Source organism: Cygnus atratus, chromosome 21, assembly GCF_013377495.2.
Source record: "Cygnus atratus isolate AKBS03 ecotype Queensland, Australia chromosome 21, CAtr_DNAZoo_HiC_assembly, whole genome shotgun sequence".
In the NCBI taxonomy this organism is placed as follows: Eukaryota; Metazoa; Chordata; class Aves; order Anseriformes; family Anatidae; genus Cygnus; species Cygnus atratus.
The window spans coordinates 4518214-4542290 of NC_066382.1; the positions used below are offsets into that span (position 1 = coordinate 4518214).

General features: G+C 38.2%; 1 protein-coding gene across 4 annotated transcripts in view; it reads right to left on the reverse strand.

The window, feature by feature from the left end:
- CLSTN1 (calsyntenin 1) overlaps positions 1-23867 on the reverse strand; it is a 38948-nt gene extending 15081 nt beyond the window's left edge. Inside the window, exons 1-8 of one of the 4 annotated variants that reach the window (XM_035557588.1) lie at positions 23587-23867; positions 14360-14482; positions 7672-7701; positions 6038-6233; positions 3376-3584; positions 2243-2392; positions 1955-2140; positions 529-777 (exon numbers count right to left, since the gene is read on the reverse strand). In XM_035557588.1, coding sequence (XP_035413481.1) covers positions 529-777; positions 1955-2140; positions 2243-2392; positions 3376-3584; positions 6038-6233; positions 7672-7701; positions 14360-14482; positions 23587-23677 — 1234 coding nt within the window. In that variant the 5' untranslated portion in view covers positions 23678-23867. The remainder of the gene's footprint in view (positions 1-528; positions 778-1954; positions 2141-2242; positions 2393-3375; positions 3585-6037; positions 6234-7671; positions 7702-14359; positions 14483-23586) is intronic. The other 3 variants (XM_035557590.2, XM_035557589.2, XM_035557591.2) reach the window with 3 other exon arrangements.
- Between the last annotated feature and the right edge of the window lie 210 nt (positions 23868-24077).

Genomic DNA, 24077 nt, shown 5'->3' on the forward strand with positions numbered 1-24077 from the left:
AGGGTTATCAGATTTTCTTCTTATTAATATCATCTTCAGAATGATAGTGTCTGCAGGATTCAGAGAGGCTGAAACTATGCACAGCATGAAAAAAGTTGCATCACTAGAGAGAGAAATTATCTCCTCCTAGAAAAAAAAAACCAATATAGTAGCAATTGCTGTTGCTAACCCTGATATATGTATCTTAAGGATTTTTGGCAATACCAAGAGTAAGACTGTTTGTAGAGATGCAAAAAATGAGATTTCTTTGCCAGAATACTTCACCTACCATAACGAAAAGCAATGCATAAAATAAATTAAAATAGAGTTAGAAAAACAAGTCTGCCCAATTTGAACTGAAGCTATATAATCTTAGGGCATACCTCTATAGGTAAATACAATAAAGAACAACTGTTGCAGTCCACTTTCTTTCAGTTCCAAGAAAAAACTAGAGAAACCTATAGAAAAGACCAAGTTCTCACATATACTGCCAGAGTATATAAACACAACCCCCCAACTAGACTGCTTGTAGCTGATGTACCAACAAACCTGTCTTGTCTGAATTGCACAGAATTGTCTCCTTCTCTTTGGTTCCCAGCCCATGCCTCATCCATACTGAGATCATGAAGGGTTCTTTTAGATTGATGGTGACAACACCATCTGGAATCTTCACAGCCTGTGTGCCATTAAATTCAAAGACTTGGTCGCTGTCATGACCATTGTCAGTAGGAAGTCCTATCGTCCAGTTGGCAGCACTACTTGGAGGGGGAAGTAGTTCAGCTGTGCCCGAAGCAGCACCTACAATAAACACGCTCAAATGAAAGCCAAGCAGAAACTAGAAAGATCATAGCTAGCTTCATATCAAATTTTCTGAGCGCTAATTTTTCAGCACCATCAGCATTATGCACTACCATCACATACCAAACTGTTCACCCTTTGAATAATGTGGCATTAACATTAGACATATGTAATATCATGTTAACTTTCATACCTTTAACATCTGGGTAGTTTACCCATCTTGCCAAAAATGCTTTGCTTACTATCCCTGCAGATGTAGAACTTCACTTTGCTGCTATCTCAAGAAACATATTAATACCACTTATGCCCACTTAATACCCACACCCATGAACATGATGCCTCTCTCTTGTATCTATACTAGCTGTAAGAATAGTATCCATCCCATTGAAGAGAGCTGCATAAGAATATCATGCAGAACCCAAGCATCCCCTCCCAGGTCACCATCTAATACAACCTTAGTCCGAAGCAATGATACCCAGTAGGTGCTTGGCTTGCTGATTTTCCCCTTCTTCAAGCTTAAATTATCAATGTCACTGTGACATAAACAGGGAATAACCTAGGTCTGTCTCTAGGATTACATACACTTTCCACCAACTTAACTGAACTTGAAGAGATTAAGCACCAGTGATAATTTGTCCTGTAATCTTAATTCTTCTGCCATCAGTAAACTTTTCCTAAGAACTTTAACTGCAGCATATATGGATGCCAAGGCCCTTTATTCCTAGGGCAAACACAGCATAAATGTAACTGATTCAAGTAAGCTGCGTTTTCCAAATCATATTTTCTTGAATTTCTCAACTACGTTATCACAATGGATTTGTCACATGGCATCCTTTACATCCATCAATGCCTACCGAAAAACAGAGAGGTTCTGATGACTACTCTCTTCCACATGTACACATAAAATCCTTTCAGCTCTTGAACACAAACCTCATGAGAGAAATTACTACGCTGCATAAGCTAGCAGAGAGGCAGAAGAAAAAGACTCTTCACTGCATTTGAAAATTATTTTAAAACATCGCTTTCAAGCAATTTAAATTATTTTTATTGCCTACTAGGCAAAAATTTAGGGGAAACTACATGCAAATGAAGACTGTATTCACTCACTGATTTGTGTTTTAACATAATATTCAAAGTAAGACTAGTAAGCACTTTATTATACCAAAAGCATTCTTACCACAGAGTCTGTGAATGGATTTCTCAGAGTAGGTGTCTCTATCACAGCCTTTACCAATATGGCTGGTTTCTAGTTCAACCGTTGCTTGAATTGAGGTTATTGGCTCATCACACGTCTCCAAATGCATACTTGGGAAGAGAGCTAAAGAACCAGTTCCAGGCTCATATTCTATTCTTTTGCTCCAACCTGTATATTCATCCAAAGAAACAATATTAAAAATCTCTCACGTTTCACTGAAGTAAGGTACTGGCAACTGCTAAAAGCAGATAAGAAGGAGATCAAACTAACCTTGCCAGCCAGGCTTGCATGTAGGCTTAATGCTAATTTTAACCAACACATCCTCAGCAGCTCTCTTCTTCCCACAGTCATACGCAGTTACTGTCAGTTTATACTGATGTTCTTTGCCATAGTTCAACTTTTCTGTGTTTTTTATATAACCTGACAAAAAAAAGTGATAATCAGAAGTGAGTATTTCAGGGTCACTGCTGCATGAAATACATACAGGTATTAACTATGTACTTCATACTGGTACCAAGATGTTTACAGACAAACCACAAGTGACAGCCCTTCACTACTTGTGCTTTCAATGCTAGATATCAGGCCCAGATATTCAAAAATTACATAAATCCAGGAGATAAGCACAATACCAAGAGCAACAGGTATATACTTATCCTGCTGTTAATGGTGTATTATATTACATTTACATTATATATACATATATAGTACATTATATAATATCATATTTAATAGTATTATATTACTCCAAATGAAACTGTTCATAAGTGGTAACTGGCAAATAGTTTGGCATGTGCCTGCCAGGGTTCTCCAATTTATTTTATTTTATTTTTAATTTGCAGACCTCAGCTTCCTTGGACCCCTAGAAGTAGAATTAGTTCACAGATCACCAGCTGAAATGACCTAAATGAATCACCACACTTCAAACCCAGTATCATATACTCAATACAATACTGTAATCTCCATAACCATATATAAGCATTTCAAATGTAAAAAACGCACAAACAGAATGCCATTTTTGAAAGCTGTTTAGCAACGGCTATACTATCACAGAAAAGAAAACTACAGGAAAAAAGAAAAAAAAAGAGCTTACTAAGAGATGGTCTAAACCATAATACAATTCCCATCCATATATTTTTTTATTTTGAAAAAAATTGTACTAGGAACAAAACGTTCGGCAGACCACCTGCTCCTTACAGCAGTAGATACTGCATGGTATAGGTACTGAAAGACATCTAATTTTTCATTATAAATTCAAATCGCTAAAGTGAACGTGTTCATTTAACTACATCCTAGGAAGGGGTTAAAACAGGGCTGCTCTAGTTTTATGCTGATTACTTTGAAGCCCTATTCCTAAGGCAGTGAAATGATAGCAATTCCCACTCCGTCTTGCATCATATTCTTACCATCTTTGTCAATAGAGAAAGGAACATCCGGAGTTACTATTTCATAGCTGCAAATCTGGCTGAACTGGGGTGAACAATCTGCATCCACTGCTTCCACTTTGAGGATGTTATCATACCTCTTCCCTTCGATAACTGTTGCCTTGTATGACTTCTCTTTGAACACGGGAGCATACTCATTAACATCATTCACCTGAATATGTACTGTTGCTCTGGAAATAAACAGAAAAGTCAGTTTTCTTTATACTGCAGATGTCCCATTCATGCAAGGAGTCTGGTAGAACAGCTCCTTCTTTTACAGATGAAGCCATCCTTCAGAATTTAAGCTCTCTGAAGGAGGTGACCAATGACTAACAAGACTAAGAACCTTAAGTACTCCAACTGGGAAAGCAGTGAATATTTTTCACATGCATTGCTGTATATTTCTACGTAGTTCCAGGTCATTTTTTATTATCGCTGTTTGTTTGTTTAAAATTCAACCCCCCTGTACTGCGACTACTAAGTTACTGCCATTTTACAGAAACATAACAAAGTACAGCTGTGACAAAATAGGCAGTTAGCTCTGTTAACTGTACGATCCTTCCAGTTCTTTTCTGCTGTCAGAGTATTTGATATAAACATCCAATTCTTATTTAATGTGAATAAGAATGACAGTTATGACTGGTCTTAGACTAAGAGCTCAGTCAAGTGCATTTGATTAACTTTCTTTTCATAATAAAGTACTGTGTGCTGTAAGTCAGCGAAAACTGGCTTATTTCCTGGAAGTAGGAATGAGAGATCAGACAATTTAAATGGAAGAATCACAGTAGTAATCACAGTGTTACACTGCAACACAACACATAGCTAGCTTTATAACCCTAAACAGATTGGGTCTTGAATTGTTCCCTTTTATACTTGCCACTGATGGCTGGTATATACACAATGGGAAAAAATACACATTTGCTGTCAGTGACCAAGAAGAAAATGTGAATACGGAAAAGTATCTGAAATGTAAACTTGTAAAGAATTAAATGACTACAATCCTTGCCTAAGAGCAAAAAACTTACAATGCTTACGTTAAATATATCTATCTAGCTTTAGGGCTTTATTTTAGCCTTTGTATCAAATAAATTTCACCAAAAAAAAAAGCTTTCTGCACCAAACACAGTTTATATTACTGCCTTTGAAGGCTCTACTCCAAAAAAAAATGGTTAAAAGCCACAAAAATGCAACACAGACAGCCATGAGGCAAGGAAATTTCAACAGAGGTTTGTAGGTGCAGGTCTTGGAAACCCCCTACTCTGCTGTGGGAAAAGAAGAGTTGCAGCACATGGTGCAGGATTGCAGAGCAACATCATAATGATGGTTTCACGAACTGCTGCTGTTCTGGTTCATTACATAGCGAGGAATTTCAGTAGCCATAACACTACACCACTTGAAAACATACATATCACAAATCTACCATGGAAGTTGTATTTACATTGTTCAGAAAGGCCAAAGATCAGCCACCTGTGCACTAGACTGTTTAATATTTCCTTTAGAATTCATGCACTTTCATCAGATGTCTGAGATAAGGAGTTTCTAAATACATACTGAAGAGATTTCACAGCTGCCTTTTTATTAGGAACTTTCCCAATTCCACTTGTTACCTTTTCCTCTGGCTTACACATTTTGATGCAACTTATATTTTGTTTTTATATACTTTTTACTGGATCAATCAGAAGAAAGTTTATATCTCAAGCAGCCTGCACAGGCACAATAATATATTACTTTCTACAGTGAGGAGAAAGAACTGCACAGTATCAAACTGAGCAAAGAATATAATTCCAGCCAACCAACCAAAATTTTTATTGCCATCTTTCTGTTTGAGATCTTTCTTCAAAAGTCAGATTGAGTGTTAAATATAAATTTAACAGGGATACCTACCTCCCATGAGTGTAACACATAACAAGATAACTTTCTGCTGCTTATTTGAAGCATACAGCTATAGAGTAACAATACTGTATTTGTCATCAAGATGACTGTTGTTAAACTAGTCCTCATCTTACTCATGCCCTTCTTTGCTTAGCACAAACAGTAATCTTCCACATGCTCTACAGATGTTTATACCAGGGTGTTACAGATATTTGCAAATTATTTTCTAGGAAGCATTTTACATTGTTTTTTTTTCTTTAGATAAAGACTGCTTTGTTTCCATTCTTTAATCTAGGCAGAGATGAACCATATGCTATTGATCTTGCTTTTTAGGCTGAAGCTGTCTGTAAATGACAATAACATGTTTCTTTTCCATTTCATCAAGGTTAATATATATGACTTATTGAATCTTTTTTTGTTTGTTTTATAAACTGAATTCTGAAACAGTGTCCAGGCTTGGTATCAAATATGAAGTCTGTTTATCAACTCAAGCCAGATTTGAACTATTTCAACAGTCTTCCTGCTTCTAACTCCACACTATTTTGTAATGTAAATTTAGAGATATCAAGGGTGAAGCAGTACAATTCAGAATATAAAGACCTGTCAAAACAGTTCATTTCCATTTTGCTGCTATTTATATTGCCACTATATGAAAATCTTCCAGCATTAACACTTGGTTTGCATTTGCTCTAAACACACAGACCATAAATCACCATGAGCAGGCAACCACTTGAAACCAAACTTCCCCTCAGCCAACCGCAGATTTACTTACTTGTGGGATTTTTTTGCATTCGCTCCATCTGGTCCCTTCCCACAGTCATAGGCCTGTATGGTGAACGTGTAGTCCTTCTGTAGTTCACAGTCGAGTTTTTCTTTGGAGCGTATAATTCCCTCGCCAGTGGATTTATCCACTACCACTGCTTCAAAGGGGACATTTTGCCCATGAATTTTAAATCCACAAATCTCACCTACAGATGCAAAGTAACAGAGGTTAGAACTGGTCAAAACTATTAAACATTTTTTTAAATGAACGACCAAATAGTTTGCAGCCAAGGGTTTGTGAGGGTCTGTGGACAAAGCAAGAGCACTGTGCTTTAAGATGCGTGGTTTCTGAGAACTTTAGTAAAAAGAAGCATACGTCTGCCTTCCAAGCAACTTGTTTACTTTGCATCCATTCATGCAGGAGTACAAAAGAGAAAAAGAGAAATGTAGACAGGCATTTCACAGGAGTACTTGAGATAGCTCTAGGGTAAGAGTAGATATTATGAGAGCAAACAGCCAAGGCCACTGGTAATATCTTCTATGCCAAGCTACTGGGAATAGCTGGGCAGCTTGTTTATTTTGACCAGAGCAAAAGGTTAAAATGCACAGTTACAAGTCGAGGGATGAAAAAGCTTTAAGTACAGGTTCAGCACCATAATTACAGAAATTCTGTCAAAAGATCAATGAACAAAGTCTTCCTGTGCAATGTACCTGGCTAAAATTAGGGAATCAAAATAAACTACTGAATGAGAAAGGTAGAAATACCAACTTCTCAGGCATCCATTTCAACAGCTATCTACTAACACAGACCAAATATGTTAGTCAAGGAAGTCCTCACGTAGAACAATTTGGTCAGCTTTCCTTTCTATTCTCTTCATCCTAATAAACTTGAAAAAGAAGCCCCCAGTACACCATTTTAAAAAACATTTAAGCCTAAGATTATACTACAAGACATCTTTGCTGGCACGGTTTGGTCAATCTGCCAGCATGTAAGGAGGACTGAGCCTTTCCTGACCTGGCTGTGCTAACAAAAGCCACTCATTGAAGACTTTGATCAGCTACGTTGTGTTTTTACTCATAGAACTTGCTTTGTTTTGAAGGTGATTTTCTTATACCGACATAAAACAACATGTTGCTACTATAGTTGCTGTGGTATCATAGTACCAAGAATGCACTCCTACTTGCAGCAAGTCTAAAACTATTAAAAAAAAAAATTGACTCGGATTTTAAGCTACTGAAATATGTACCGAAGGAAGTATACTGCAGGGAAGGTGTTATGATGCTTTGGCAGCTAAATATTACTTTACAAAGCATATGAAAAAAACTTAACATGTCCCAAAGAAGTAAGCTATCGGTGAAAACATCAGAAAATACTAATTTTCCCCAAAACAACTTCTTCATTGTCCATACAACATACAATAATTCCCAATGGTTCAAATGGATGTCTGATTTACAGATATTTCTAACCAAGGGTTTGGTTACATAACAATTTTTTATTGAAATATTTTAAAATAGAAAAAAACTGGGAGAATAAATGGGACAAAGAGCATGACAGGATCTTCTGTTTAAGTGCTGATTCCCCATTTCATAACCAAAGTTAGTGGGTTAATATTAATAAAAGGGATAGAAAGAACCCTTTATCACCTTCTTTGGTGACTGTCACCTCAAAATTCTCTAAAGGGAGAAAAGATAAACCCAAGTCAGTAATAAAGGAAAGGCTGAAAGGGAGCAAATAAGGAAAAGGCGAAGATGCACAAATTACACAGAAAAGCTTTGGAAAAAAAATGTATTTTAAAAATTCAGTGGTGATTTGTTGTAACTGTTACAATTTTAGAGTTTTAGTTACGTTAAACATGATTTAACCTTTTATCTCCAGGTTGTCATTTGTAGAAATTTGAAGTGAGGTAGTTAAATTGTAGGTACAAGAAATTTTCAAAATTTCATGTTGATGGAAATTTATCCTTAAAGCAGCATTTTCATCAGAATTTATTGGTACTCTTCTATTTAAAGAAGACAGGCTACATAATTTAAACAAGCTTTTAACTATTATACTGAAATCACTATGTTTCTAAAATTAAAAATAATTTGTATTCCTGTTTTGAGTTCCAGAAAACAAACAAACAAACCAACTTAAATAGTTGAGGGATTTTTGCATTTCCAATTAATGTTTTATCAGTAGACGTTGTATAACACCTAACATTTGGAAAGTTTAAATTCTGCATCAAAATCAAACTTATGGTATTGCCATAATTCAGAATTAAAAATACACACATTAAACTGTGATCCTAATAATGATAAAAGCTTTAATTTAAGAAAATCTGGGCAGCTAGGAGGAATCTGTATATTTTCTTTGCAGCATATTTATTTCCCAGGTTAAACAAGTAACCAACTTCTATTTTACTCTGTTGCTGAAATACTGAATACTGTAATACTGAAGTAATGAATGCTGCAGAAAAGTAAAGGCTTCCACAGTGTCCTGGATTTTCCACTGTTACAAGGAGATCTCAGATATAACTGAGTTTTAAAATGGTATTAGATGACTGTGTTAGGCACCTGAAAAGGCTTCACAAGTTTAATGAAAATACAGGTGACTCCCCTAGAAACGTAAATTTTGTTAAAATCCTATTCTACCACCTTTTACGTATCATCTAATGTATCATTTATTTTTCCTGTTTACTATTATCTTTGACCTTAATTGCAGTATAACAAAGCAGACTTGTACCCTTAAAATCACTTCAAACAGATCTCCTGTTAATTCTCACATATTTCTCACAACTTGCAGTAGCAGAGCCACTCAATTCTCCATTCCTGAGTGGCCTCAGAAAGAGATGAGGCACTGAAGTTACAAGCAAGTATTTTTCACAAAATTGAAATTTCCGGGTTAATATTGAAGTAAAAATATCATTAAGGAAAAATACCTTCTAATGTATCATTATTTGCAGTCCTTCATTTCAAAAAGAGCTGGTTTCTGAAATAGCTCTCATTAAGTGCTTCCTGAAACCCACTTCAGGTAATCCCTGGATTTATAATCAGCTCTTTATTTTAATGCACCAAATATACTGCCTCTGGAGGCATCCACGTAATTTATTACAGTGTATTTTTACATAGGGTATAAATATAACCCTGTGTTTGAGTATGTTTTGTCTATAGGACCATTCAAGAAAATCTTACACTGCTTAAATCCATGGCTGACACCACAGGTCAGTCAGAAATGACAATCCAACTGCAAGGAACCTCCTGCCCCCTTCCAGTAACTCTAACCTGGAGAGCCACACATTGTGTGTGAAACACGAAGAAAACCAAAAAAAAATATATGGAAGGGAACACGAAAGCAGAAAGCCTGGTAAAGGAAGGAAGAGGGAAAAGTGTGTTAATACAGCAATTACCGATTTGGGAGAAGGGGAGCTTGTCTGAAAACTGGTCATTTCATAACCATCCGAAGCGACCTTTAGCTCTGGCACCAACACCGATTTTATTTTGGCCGTCAGGCACTGTATTTTTGGCTCCCAAGCACAAAACATAAAATAAGCTCTCCAGTTAATATCCATGTGTCTCCAGATGCTTTTTACAGTGCAAAGCTTCTGCTCAAGGTGCACTACAGCTCAATTCCTGCCCAGTACTTCTCAGAACAATAATTGACCCAATACAATTGTATTTCCCCCTTCACACTAACGAGATTAACAAAAAGCCCTTTTATTATCACACGTTATTATTAACAGTGTTACTTATGGTAAAAGTGCTGTAAATATGCAAACCTAACAGGCTTTTTAAGCTCCCTTCCTCAAAGATCTCTGCAATGAAGAGAAGCAAAAAGGAGTCATTTTATTTTCTTAAGTACAAAATATTTCAAAAATGAAAGCTCCTCCTCTTTTCTCCAAAAGATATTAGACTGTTATAGAGCTGTTTCAAGACAAATAGGACAATTTACAGATGAATATTGCCATATATGGATGATATTCATTTTCATCTCAGTTAAGAAATGCATATATTTATATTGCAGAGAAATAGAATAGATAATTTGTTTTTCAGTGAATTTTTTTTTCATTGCCACTAAGTAAGCTTAGTCCCATACAATGCATTTAGTGGCAGATATGCTCCCTAAGGTTTCATGCTATGTCATATGTATATATATCATTTTTTCTCATTTACTCCGCTGAGATTCACTACTGAAATAAATTTCTACCTCTCCTAATCCTAAACGAGAACGAAAATCGATCTGCAAGTTGGTTTTTTATTTGATATATTGGAAGCACGTAACTGGGATAGAACTTTCAGAGTGTTCTGGCTCAGCTGTACTTACTGTTGTAAAATCATTTCATTTTACAGATATGGCTGTACACCACATTTGTTGTAACACTCCTTGATTTGTTGAATCACTCCTTGGATGTGACAAGATCAAAATCCAGTGATTACACAGTGGCATTCATCTTCTCTACGTATCATTTCTTTATAGCCACCATCCAGCTGAGCACTGCATTCACACTAGCCTGCTGCAGACAGGACGTCAGCACAGCTCCGTGCCCTAAACAAACAAGGGTTGGCAGTACAGTGTGGAAAGACGGCATCAGCCCTCACCCACTGGCACATGTGAACACACCTCCAGGGAGAGGCTGACAAAGGGCTTGATGGATTATTTTATTTTATTTTTTGAAGAACAATTTGAGATTCTGCAAGATTATTTTCAAAGCTCTATGCATATTCATGCTCTAAATTCAAAAATTCCGAGCCCCCTCAAAAATACTTCTTGCATCCCAGATTAGTAAGAGGAAACTAACATATTGTGGCTGAGGAGTGTTTTTCTCTCGGGTTTCAGGGGGCAGGAGAATTAAAAACCTACTACAGATGTATCAAAAAAATAAGGTTTCCTTCCACAAAGGAAATGTTTCAAACTTTTTGCTATGAAGACCCTCTTTTATACTCTCTTAACAATACGTTCAACTATGTGAAGACATGCAGATATACTAGTTTATTTCAAAAGCAATTAAAATTCAGCTCTTTTTTTGCATAGTAAATGGAAAATCCATACTACGAGTTTCAAAAAATAAACTGATTTTAGACACATTTCTCTAAGGTACAATAGAAAACATTGCTGCTTTTTATTTTTTTTTTTTACAGCAAAAAATGGATCACGCTGGATCAGATTCCAGCATGACTGCATTTGAACTAGGATGCCCATTGTCTTCACAAGCAGATCCATAACAATCATGACGCAAAAGACTGATTCCAGAGGGTCTCTGTGTTTCAGATAGACAAAACAACTTGGCATGACTATATTCAAATTCTGTCTTTAAAAATGTGTTGTTTCAGATGTGAAAGCATACAAGTTACCCGAAAAACAGACCTCTATATAGCCTTACTTATTTTTGCATACCTGAATTTTCGGATCCTACCCACAGCAGAGGGAGCAAAGCAGTAAAACATTACTTTTCCTTGCCCCACAGTTCACGTACTTTAAAGCACTTAAATGAACTATTTTCAAGATGTTTTGACACGTTCAAAACTGAAGGAAAGCAAAAGACTATCTAAAATATTTTAACTGTAGGCAGTTCAGAAGTGTTTCCAGCTCAGCTAGGAGACACAGCTAATTAGAACAGATAACCTTCCGAAGCAAGAATATATTTGATTTGCAATAGGAATATACTGCTTGGGGCTGAAACAGCCACTTAATCCTGAAAATGCTTTGTTTCGCTGTGAAAACATTCTATCGCTAATCTAACGGGCTTCTCACACGTAAACACCCACATAGATGCTGCTGGACAATAACAATGCTATTCTCCGTTCCAGGACACAGCTACCGCACCACCAACCAGGATTGGTAATGCTGATTCAACACCACTCCCACATTTGGTCTCCTCAAAGACAGATTCAAGTATTGTTCCATTTTATGGCAGACAGTTACTTTTACAGATTCCCACAGTACATTGTCATTCACACTTCAGATCCAGAGTCATACCAAGATGGAAACAGCTGCACAATTTTGGGGTCCTATATTCAGAATTTAAGGTAACTATTTTAAATCCATTGTTCTGCTACTGCTGAAGAATTGTTGGTTTTTGAGACAAAATAAATAGTGTTTATGCAAACTTTTGATATTAAAGGACAGCTTCCAGTTGGGTTCATTAAATGAAAGCAGGTTTATACAATTTGGTTCAACACAATGGAAAAGCAGTCTCATTTAAAGTGATGCTTTGACATTGGTCTTTCCTCTGCAAATCAACCATCTACTTAAGAATATTCTGCCAGTATTTTCTGAAAGCTTCATGATATCCAACACTCAAGAAAACTTTACTATCCACTAAGATGTATAAAATTGCTGCTTTCAAAATCTGTTCAATACTTCAAACTACTAATGCCTACATTTAAAGTACTGAACTGCAAGAGATGTTTCAATGTTTCATATTCTCCCAACCACCACGTATGCAATCCGAATGATCCTATATCGTATCTTTTAAGTAAAAAGAGAGATAGCCCAACACAAGCATCTTCATTTGAGGATGAAATATTTTTTCATAGACAATAGTTTTATTTCCAGTTAGGATCATTTAATAGCATCACTCATGTTTATCTAACTCATGTTAAATTCCAGAGGTTTACCATTATCTCTGAACTTCCTGAATTTGTAATGCAGGCTTGGAGATGATTACATTCTTAAAATAAAGCAACAAAAAAGTTACTTTATGTGCCACCTTAAGAAACTGTGACCACCTTACCATACCACTGCAGCACATAATGCAGTTTTCATGCTGAATGTTTTAAGTGGCTTTTAATTTAATCACTCTCTTTTCCTGTAGCTTCCTCCTTGAAGCTAATCTAAGCTATGTTCCCAAAAATGGCTAAGGTCACATCCTTTAGGCATTTTACTAGGATTCTAATCCTCTAAAAATGTATTTAACCAACTAAGCTTCTGCAAGTATAAAACATAAGCATATGTTAACTACTACAACTAACTTAGATACCTGCAGATTCTGCAGAACCTATTGCAGAAGATGTAAGAGAACTGTCAGCTGCTAGTCCGATGTTAAAAGTGAAATAATAGTCTGCATTTTGCAAATAGTTTGTGCATCCTTCCTTATATTCTTTGATTGAGGAGAACCTGCCTTTAAGACAGTCCCAGTGCTATCACACTAAGGTACACAGGAGATAGAAAACCTGAATTCATCACTGACTTTTATAAAAATGCAGTGCTATCTGTGCTTTAGCTCTCTGATCTGAAACAAAATAAAACAGAGCAAAAGAAATGACATATTATCAATTTCATCTATTTAGGCTGCAATTCTCATAGTTCAGAGATTATCCGCTCATGTAGGTGAACAGCACCTAGAAGACCTCCTCAGCTGTACCCCGCTAACCTAACAGAAAATTGCAGGACTACTACAGTCAGCTCACTTTTAAATCTCATAATTGGTAAGCATTCTGCTAGCACACTGGTGAAAAACTCCATTATCTGGGAAGATATTCTGTACACCAGCAAGACCAGCTCATGCTTACAGTCATGCAGCATTCAAACTCTTCCCAGATGCAGGAACTTCAGAGGGTTCCTAGCTGACATTGAGGAAGACTTCAAAAGAGCCAAGCTTCCCTCCACAATTCCTCCCGAAATTAAATAGAGATCAGATTTCTAACACTATCTCATAGCTAAAGAAGCCTCAACTAAGTGGACCTTCACATTTCTCAGAGAAAAAAAAGTGTTGAAAGTAACATTCCCTTATACCATCTCTGCCGTGACACACATTAAGCTATGAACTACTTGTGATTCTTTGAGCAGAAGAGTCTGTCCATTTTTTAAAACACCCAAACTGCTTCAAAAACTTAGCACAGAAAGTCTGAATTTCTACAGAAATTCTCAGCCCAAATACTGCAGAGAGGAAATGCAATCTTAATTCTATTAATTACTGTTTTCATTGTTTTCTCAATCTTTTAAGACATAAATCAAAACCACTAGGAAAACTGAAAAGCCTATTCAGAATGATTAAAAAAACCCAAACAATTATTTTAGAACTCCCAGACTGAATGCTGTGAAATGTGGAATCCAGAGGACTGAAGAAAAGGTTAGACATTATGCAAAGATATCCAGAAAAATTAACATATACACATGAAATTGAAAGGAGCATGGAATACCTGCAACATACAGTACTGTCCAGATTGAATATTTGGATGCAGCTGTAAATATCAAATTAAACTCTGGTCCATGGACAAACATTTCCTAGGGTTTAACTTCTACAAAACTTTATGCTGCTGTTAGGGAAAACACAGTATTTGCCATCAAAAAAGCATTTCCACTTCTTAAAAAAAAAAAAAAAAAGAAAGAAAGAAAGGCAGATGAATTATTTACCTGCAAAACGCAGAGGTGCATCTTTGTCCAGAGCTATTAAGGGGGGGTCCAAGAGTACTGTGTTGTCATTTTCTGTAACTATACCATGATACGTTGTTTCAATCCATGGCTTATGCTTGTTAACTGAAAGGAAAAAAAAACAAGATTAAAAATTTTGAAACTAAGGTCTTCTTAAAAATGCTCTATAATACTGACTTCATTTTTTTTCCTAAATCTGAATCATTATTTGACTAAATTCAAGAATTTGGGACAAAATCCTGGCTAAGTATGTTCAGAAAAGATCAGTGTCCCTGTAGGCTTTCCAAAACTAACTCCAAAAATCTAAATTAGTCTCTTTTAACTATGACGGGATTTAAGATGCCCCCGAAGTGCAATTCAAAAACCTTTTAACAGTGATGGGGAGCTGCTGTCATCAGTGCCAACACGACACTAGAAAACACACATTCAGCACCGGACCAAAATAGACCAGCCAACAGGAAACACGTGGGTTTGTTCAAGCTCTGCTTCTCTCCAGTTGGTAGATTATTCTTCAGAGTACAGGTATTACCAGTGAATGCTTTCTCTAGTTTCAGATTCTTTTCTTGTGTTTATAAATATTATTAAGAGAACAAACAGAAGAAAGATCAAACTTAACTAGTTTTTACACAGGCCTTTTCCGATATCTAATAGAATGCCTTGAAATCTAAGTAAAATACTGACTACTTTTTATATCACCTGGGTAGTAGCTGCTTTAGGAGATGGGGAAGCTCCACTAAAGCAGCACTCATAAAAGCATTCTTTGACTCTGCAAACTGATGACCCAAGCAAGTTTAAGATGACTGGTCTTCCTCTGCTGCAAAGAATCCCGGTATCTTTCACTGTCAGCTTGCAAAAATATTTTTTTCTAGAACATCATGAAAGATGCAAGACAAAATCATATGTTACCTACTAGGTTATCATCTACTACTTGACTATCCAATGTGAGAAAGACTTCGCTGTTACGTATCTTTATGTTATACTTGTTAAAGATAAATACAGCTCTTATTCCACAGAACCAGCAAATGTGGTATAACAACTACTTTCTCCTGACAGCTGAATAGATTTTTTCCTTGGTCTAAGCTCTCTTCATGCTGAGGTCCTAACATGCATCAGTTCCACCTAAATTGTTTGGGGCAAGGTATATCTATCATTTCACAAAACCTCTTAGGCTACCATGTACTCTTCTTGTTTATTGAATTAATACTAACTGCCCAGATCTAATTCTGGAAGGCTGTATGTAGCTAGCTGCTTAGTACCTCTGGAAAACATTCACCCAGATGCCCTGAAAACTGTTGCACAGAGCCTATGTGACAACTAGCACGCTCCTGTGCAGATGAGTCCTGCTATTTCACCCCGCCGCAGAATTATACAAGCAGACTGTCAAAAGAGGCAGGGATGCAAGGCTAACCTGGACGTTTGAATCCTGCCTCTCCAACACGCTAAAATGCATTCAAGATGTCTGTCATATGCTTACCCTGGGAAATTAAAGAAAAAAAAAAGGTGATAAAATGACACTTAAACCAGTGATTAAACCTAAATGCAGAGAACTCATATAGGAAGCCATAACATTCTCCCAATATGCTTTCATCTGCCATCTTTTACTGGTTAGCAGCAACAAACTGATAGGATATAACTTCTTCATACATCATGATTCAGCAAGAGAGAATTTGCAATGAACTATTTTAATGCAGAGTGTTTAATTACCGCCGTGTGGTTTTACTCAATATGGCAACACTATCTTTATTGCCTCAATACACTCACATGGGCATGCTTTCAATATTCAGCATACCAAATAGCCAGCTAAATGTCAGCCACATTGTTCTATTTACCCAGAGAAGTACACTGCTGCAGCACCCTCCAAGGAACTTGGTGTTTTAAAACAAACTTCATCGTGTTCAAAGGGACCAACACATCATTCCTCCCCCAGAGGGAAGGCGCCAGTAACTGTTAGAAGTGTCTCTAATTGAAACAGGTCTCCTAATTCAGATCTGGTTTAAACCGTAAGTGCATCACTACTACAGCTATTGCAGTCAGAAGCACAAGGAGGATGCAGTTGTGTATTTTTGTCGGTGTACCTGTGGCAGTTATACCTTGACTGAACATATCGGAGTCCTTTCATCTGCTCATCTTAGTCTTTACAAGATCTAGTATAAAATACTAGAACAGATCTCTGCCAGGAAAAAAAAAATTAAAAAAGAAAAACAAAACCTTCTCCATTCTAATGCTTCTAAATGTAGGGTTTTTGTTTTGTTTTGTTTTAAAAACATTGAGAAACCTCTCCTAATTTAGCAAGCTATGGTAAATCCATTACAGAAGGGTAGGGAGTTCTATAAAAGCTTAAAGTACCATAACCACATATGAACACAATTATGATGAGTATGCTAAGCATCTGCAAAGTCTAGTGAACCTTCAAACAACAGGCCCAGTTAAAAGCAAAGTCATGTCATTTTATTGTGCCATAGACAAAATCATAAAGCTTAAAACCCTTTGTGTTTAGGAAGGCTAAAACATCACCGGATTTTAAAACATAAAGCTTAAATCCCTTTGTGTTTATGAAGGCTAAACTTCACTGGATTTTAAATCACTAACCAAACTTACTGCTGAATATCCGGGAAAGGCCCGTTATCCAGACTTGTGATCTCCAGACTCTAGCATAACCACCTACTGTAAGAAATTCTCAATCTGGTATGTGAAATACGAGGCCAAGCTTAGGAGCAGTACATTTCTGCTTCCCTCGAACTAACTCTGGAATTGAAGCAAGCAGTAGTCTAATATCAGCTGGATTAAATACTATTAAATGCTAGAGTAAGAATTGTTCTTTCACATTTTTCCCCGTAAATGATAAAAAATACCTGGAATCTGCAGAGAGAGTTTTCCAAAGCCACACTGCTAATTGCAAACTGAAACAGTCAGCCTGTTCCAAGCTTGACACTTAACAAAGTGCCCTGAGCTGTTAATCTCTTGCCATTTAACTAGGATAAACTACACTGGTTTCCTTGAAATACAATATTCACACTATCTGTGAGAGCCTCAACTGGAATCTGCTGTAAATCCCAACTAGCATTTAATGTAGTCAAGTGGAGGAAGCTTCCCTAGCAAACTTCAGCAAGCTGGCCTTCTATTTAGCTTTTAGTGGCCAAGACTTTTTATCAACAGCTAGGCATAGCTCTTTTTCCTAGTAGCAAAAGGAGTTGTAAAGCTCATGCTAGAGTCTTTACTGCTACCGGGCAATGACCGAACATGCATCTGCGAGGTAAGCACAAGCCACCTGTTCAACTCAACGTGGTTTATCTAAAGATAATTGCTGCTAAGCTGTACGAGGAATGACAAAGTATGTGTGCTTTGAACACAGGTTTTTAAAATACCATCCACTCTAGGTGGGTATGCTCAGTTTCCCATGAAACTGAACAGAACAGCATTTATTAATACTAACTCGAACAACTACCGACTGTTCTGCAGAACGGGAATAATATCCTAAAGAAAGGATGCTTCCCCAAGAGCAACGGCTGATGCTGCAGAATGCAATCCATCAGATCAACTAGCAGCAATCCTTTCCTGCTGCTTAAAAGAATTAATGAATGTAAGTGCACATGTTGGACAGGACACTGGGGTTTAGGGCTAGTAAGGAGACTTTAATAAAAACCTACAGTTTTAATCCAACTGAACTCAGTGCTGGTATTTGGATGTGAACATATTAAAGTTACATGCACTTAACAAAGTCCCTTCTGAGTTATCGTCTTACAAGTGGTCAGAAGTTCATTTGACTTAACTGGGATCTGGCACCTACATAACTGGAGATTTAGAGACACCTCAACCTGAAAGGGCTGTCACTGACAACAGTTTTTTCTTCTGGACATCAACTTCACATATATGGTGTTGTACCGTGCTACAAGTTTTTAGATCTAGATCAAGATGATGTATATCAAAACAAATTTGTAAGAATTAACAGATAAAACACATTGAATGAATTCAATAACAGGTATTAGAGACTTTGATAACTAGATGCTTAATCTAATGATAGTAGATAAAATATTCACTTTTAAAATTCACCTTTGAGACTTCATGAAAAATCCAGAAATGCATAAAGATATTCTCTGACAATTCAAACGAATTGCACTCAGTGAACTAAGTAAATTGTCCTTCGTTCCTGCCCTGAAGGTCTGACAAAGATTTTGATTACTGTACATCTTCTGTGTGACTATTTTCCTCTTGGTGTAAGAGAATACACACATGCCTTCGGTGAGACAACAAAAAGTCTAAAGCTTGAATATTTGTAAGTTAGTACTGATCTGATGAAATTTCTAGCAATATCAGTATGAGAACAAAGTTTATGTGGTACATAATCAGAGAAAAATATAGCTCAGCCAAGAAGTAAAGGATGTACACAGTAAAACATACTTTCTCCACCCTGAAAGCAAAGTTTAATAAGAAAGGGTGTAGCATGGCGTGTTCTCTTCCTGCCCTACACTCACCAGCCGACAATTCAGAGCCGTGCCTCTATTTTCTGTTAGAAAGGGGTGAGGATTAACTTTGCATACAAACAATTTGAAATACATCATTGATAATGAAAAGATCTATTTTCTTTGTTTATTTAAGCAGGTCTTCTCATACCTAGGATTTTACCAAAAATCGTCATCTTGTAACCGGCTACAAACAATGAGGTAAAACTGAACATAAGTTCTGCTAAAACGCTGAATTTCTTGATATTACGGAATTTTTATAATCTATAGCACGGGTTTTAAAAATGAACTACAATTTCTATTACTGATACATAAAAACTATAGGCTGTAACAAAATGTAGAGGGATAAATCTGCAGTAGGAGAGGGACTGGGTAAAGGGCAAGGGCATACACCAACACTAACCTCTATGGTTCTTAGATGCAGGAAATGCAGGTGGTTGAAATTCATCCCACAGTTCCAGATCACAATCTCAGATTCTCTACCACAGGAGCCCTTGTAATTTATGCTCTCGGAGCTCCACTGTCACACATCAGGAGCACAAGGTAATGTTTGTAAATTAAGCTATCAGTGCTTATAGCTTAAGCTTGGACAATTACCACTAATTCTCCAAACACTATATTCAGACTAACGGCTGTAAGAATTCAACAGGTTTATTAAAATATATTCTGCCTAGGGAAAAATCTCTGGTTTATCACCACTTGCAGTGGGTTTCCTGTTCTACACAGAACCAGTTGCTTAAATCCAATTTTATTTGTGCAAAGACACATGGAGATTTTGCTAAAAGCCTGAAACTATAGAACACGTAAATGACTGATGAGAAACTAGTTGCTTATTTGTTTTTATTACCCACAGCTGCAGCAAAAGAAATATTCAGAGCACCAAATATCTTAAAATGAAGATATAGTGACCAAATTTCAATTTGGATAAAAGCCTCGCAAGGAAAACAGAAAAATAAAAAATATCCCAGCACAAAATAGCCTAAACAGGATTGAGGCAAAAAAAGCCTTCATTTTTTAAATGAAATTTGAAATGTTTTAAACTAAATGCAAACACCAAAATAGAAAACATAAGCCTCTAACCGTAAACATAAATTTAATACGTGTTCTCTTAAATGTTGCTAGTTATAGTGCAGGAGCTGAAATCACTTTCTAACTGTTGTCATATTTATAAACTTGACTCCTTGAAAGGGAATCTAATTTACAAATAGAGCAAATATCACCTCCGTATAGCCAGCGTTTCTGGCTGTACTTGTTGACTCCTTTTAAAAACAGGGAAACCAACTGGGAGTAGTAGCAGCAACTTGTTTTCAATCTAAGTACAAAGCAAGTGAGATGAGACCTAATACTATAAACAAAGGACAGAAAGACAGTTCTTCCAAGGCACTGAGGTTTTCTAATAATCCTTTCTTAAGGCTCCTAAGGACGTTTAGTTCCTAGTGAAGCCAATGGGAGTCAACCAGCATGAATCAAATAAATTAGAGTGCAAAACAAGATTTAAGACCAAGGCTTCTGACTTACTGAACTCTCCCATGTTTTGAAGCATCACTTCTGTCTTTGACAATAACGATAATGCAACAAGATGGATGCCCGTTAATATCTTAAACAAAATTTCATAGAGAATGCTCTAAACACAACTAAACAGAATGAGAGATAAGGCTCAGAAAAATGATGAAAGGGCTTTTGTTCAGAAAAAGTCAATGACTACATAATTTTTTTCCACTCTCTAAAACAGTTTCAAAGCTATGAGGCACCAAGCTATCAAGTATTTACATTTTCACAGCAGCAAATCATGTTTTACCCAGAATACCAGACTAACTTAAACTGTTTGGGACGAGATGTTCATGTTATGTTGTCCTGAGGCCTGACCTGGGTTTAACTTCAAGCCTTCCATCTTCCATGAGAAATGGAAGTCCTGGAGCCTAGCTTCTGACCTCAGAAAAATGTTTCCAATGATCTGAAACTGGTGATTTCAAGCCTATAAAAACATTAATTTCTCAAACCAAAGATACAAGTAATAGTCTAGAAAGTTTCTATTGATAATTTTTCCGGCTAACTTGGCACAGACAGTACAACCTGCAGTCTAATAATCTGGGAAATGGCAACTGGCATGACAGCATCCTAACCACACAGCAAAGGATGCTAGCTCAGACCACCTCTCCTCCATTTCAATTTCCACAGCAGTGTTATATTTTATATACAATATGAACAGAAAAACAGATGAAAATTTTCTGCTAGATATTTGATCTGAGCAGATGACTCTAAATTGTGCTTTCCTAAGCATTATGCATCACAGAAAATTCTAGCATTGGTTACTTCTGCCTCCTCTCAGTGGTCTCTTACTTTCATAAATCCTTATGGAAAAAAAAAAACAACCACCACCAAACTGTCTCTTCATAATGCTTAAAGGTAGTCTTAAAACTTCCCTCCCTCTAAAAAAGAGAGAGAAACCTAACCACCAGCCATATACTATAAAGGCTGTTCCTATGTCAAAGAAATATCTGCAGTAAAACAGTGGTAGTGACAAAGTGGTTTGTGGTTTGGATTTAAGACATTTATATTACCAGACAACTTCCTGAAATAATCACAAATCAGAGTACTATTTTTTTTTTGATCAATGCTCCCTCTACCTAAATGACAGTAAATCAGATAGGGTCCAAGGCAACACAGGGGTATAATGCTTGACCTGGTCAGTAACTACAGATGAAGGAGCCATTAGAGGCATTGCCTTCTCCTCTGGAAAGTCACTCCATTCCACCTCCCACTCAGCTCTGTTGATAAATACCCAATTACTTCACTTTGATAAAAATAAATATTTCGACACATTCCTAACTACTGCTTTCCCACTGCAATATTAGTCAAACAAGTTTTGAAATATTTGGGTCAACCTGACCAATTATAAGATAAATTCAGTTAAATTAAGCATTTTGCATCAACTGGACAGGAATATGCTTCTTCAAAACCTAATACCACAATTTGCACCCCTTAAATTAACTACAGAGAAGATGGTAGGCTCGCACCTAACTTTTGTGCAAGAATACATTCACCAAAAGCTATTTCTGTTTCCCTCCTTCATTACAAAATAAACTAGTTATGCTAACCCAGGAATACGCAGCACTGGAGAGTGAAACTCACCACTCTGGTCTAGTCTTTCTACTCCATTTCTGAACATTTCTGAACCAAGTGCAATTCAGTTTTCACAGTGTAAAATAAAGCTCAATGACCTTCGTACCAAGGACTTTTAAAGTCACAGATTTTATTTTTTTTTAAAAAAAGGAAGCTCTGTTTGTAGGAGATGGAATTGACACTACAGCACAAAACTGGAAGTTTACCATAAATGCTTCCACAAAAATGTTTTTCCTAACAGGGAAATGAAAGTGAATACCCCTTGCAGCCTTCCCTAGTCCAGGTATTCTTGTATTCTCCAGAGTTTATTTGTCATTAGATACAGCTTCACATAACATTCTTAAGAGGCCAACCCAGAGTAGCCAAAATATCATGAGTTCCAAGCCAAACCCGGGCTCACATGTTAACTCAGGTATGCGTGATGAAGTTTAACTATGTGTGATGAAGTTTAACAAAACAGGACTTGCAGTCAGCAGCTCTGTTATGTTAGACTGAAAACAAGTGCAGCCTCTAACAAAGTGCACAAGAGCTGACTTACAAAGCTGCCCATTAAACGCTATCTAAACTTGCCACTCGTTTCCAGGTATGTACATTAGCTTTCTTTGAAAATGGTTTTTGCTCTTCATTTTATTCATGCTTTCTAATGGAGAAAAGCCCATCAATTCAATGAGATTGTGTTTGTACGTTGGTGTGGTAAAAAATTTGTTTCCAAGAACAGCAGTGAACAGATTGCACTCAAGAGATCTTGTACAGGTAAATTATGGTCACGTTTAAACAGCTGGCAGAGCCCTTTATTACAGGAGCAGTTTCTTGATCCTCTGTAGGGAAATTGCAGCAAGATGCATCCTTAATGAGTTGTTTTTAAGATCAGGAACTTCCCTTCAATCTATTTGCAAGCCATTTTAAAGCCCCAAATTCTAATCTGCATTCAAATTATATGCCAGATCCCAAACCTCGTCATATGATCAGCTGAATCTTGCAGAAATGGCACTCTCGATGCCAGGGATAACCTTCAGGTAGGAAGCAAGCCTCTTACTGAAATCTGCTCGGGAGACCTGCAATGCGTATGCTTTAACTCCCCGAGATCAATCAATAGCCACAAGGCCAACGTTTCCAAACGCCGTACCGCCGAAGGTTCAGCACAGCGACGCGTTATCACCAGCAACCAAACAAGCGTTCTTTATGTAACCCTGAAGGCTAGGCTCCCCGGGGGCTCCCTGAGGTGTTTTATTCCCCTTTCCCACTCGCTCGGCCACCGAGGCTCCCTCCGAGGAGCCCGAACCCCGTGTGGGCTCTAGCACACACCGCCGGGACAGGGCAGGCCGGCGGCCCCGCCGCATTTTGAGAGCTCAAAAACCTCCCCCGGCAACAAGTGACCACCCCTGGGGCTTGGGGGGCTGCTGGGGGCGGCCGTTACGGTTACATAAAGGCCACCGGCTAACCTTCGGGGGGGAAAAGGGTTGGGGGAACGGCGCCGTGAAGGTGAGCACGGAGGGCGATGCTCCCCCGATACCCCCCATGCACACCGCCGCAGGTGCAAAACGAGCCACCCCCCCCGGTCTCCCCTCCCGCAACACCGAGGGGATCAAGGACACCGCGCCCCTTCCCCCCGGGCTCTGTTTTTACCTCGAGCGGCCCCGGCTCCTCCGCAGAGCAGCGCGGCCAGCAGCAGGCAGCGGGCGGGGGCCGGCGGCATGCCCGGGCGGAGCGGCGGCATGGCAGCGCCGAGCGGTGCTGGGGCACCCCCGGCTAGCGGGCGGCTGTGGCGCCCCCGCTGGTCCGGGCTCCGCTGTGCGGAGGGCTCGGCCCCGAGGAGGAGGAGGAGGAAGGGGAGGGAGGAGAAGCGCTGCGCTGCCCCGCTCCGCTCGCCTGCTCTCTCCTCCCCTCCCTCCCTCCCTCCCCCGCCTCGCTGCCGCGGCGCCCCGCGAGCGGCACCTAAAATGGCGGCCGCCCCCCCCCCCCCCCCCCTTCGAGCCCGTTACCAAGCGGGGGAGGGAACGAACCAACGGAGCCGGGGAGGGGATACGGGAGAGCCTATGTGAGGGGCGGCCGGGGGGCGGTAAGGAACTCAGCCCTGCCCCCAGGAGCGTTTTTTTAGGGGTTTATTGGTCTATTTT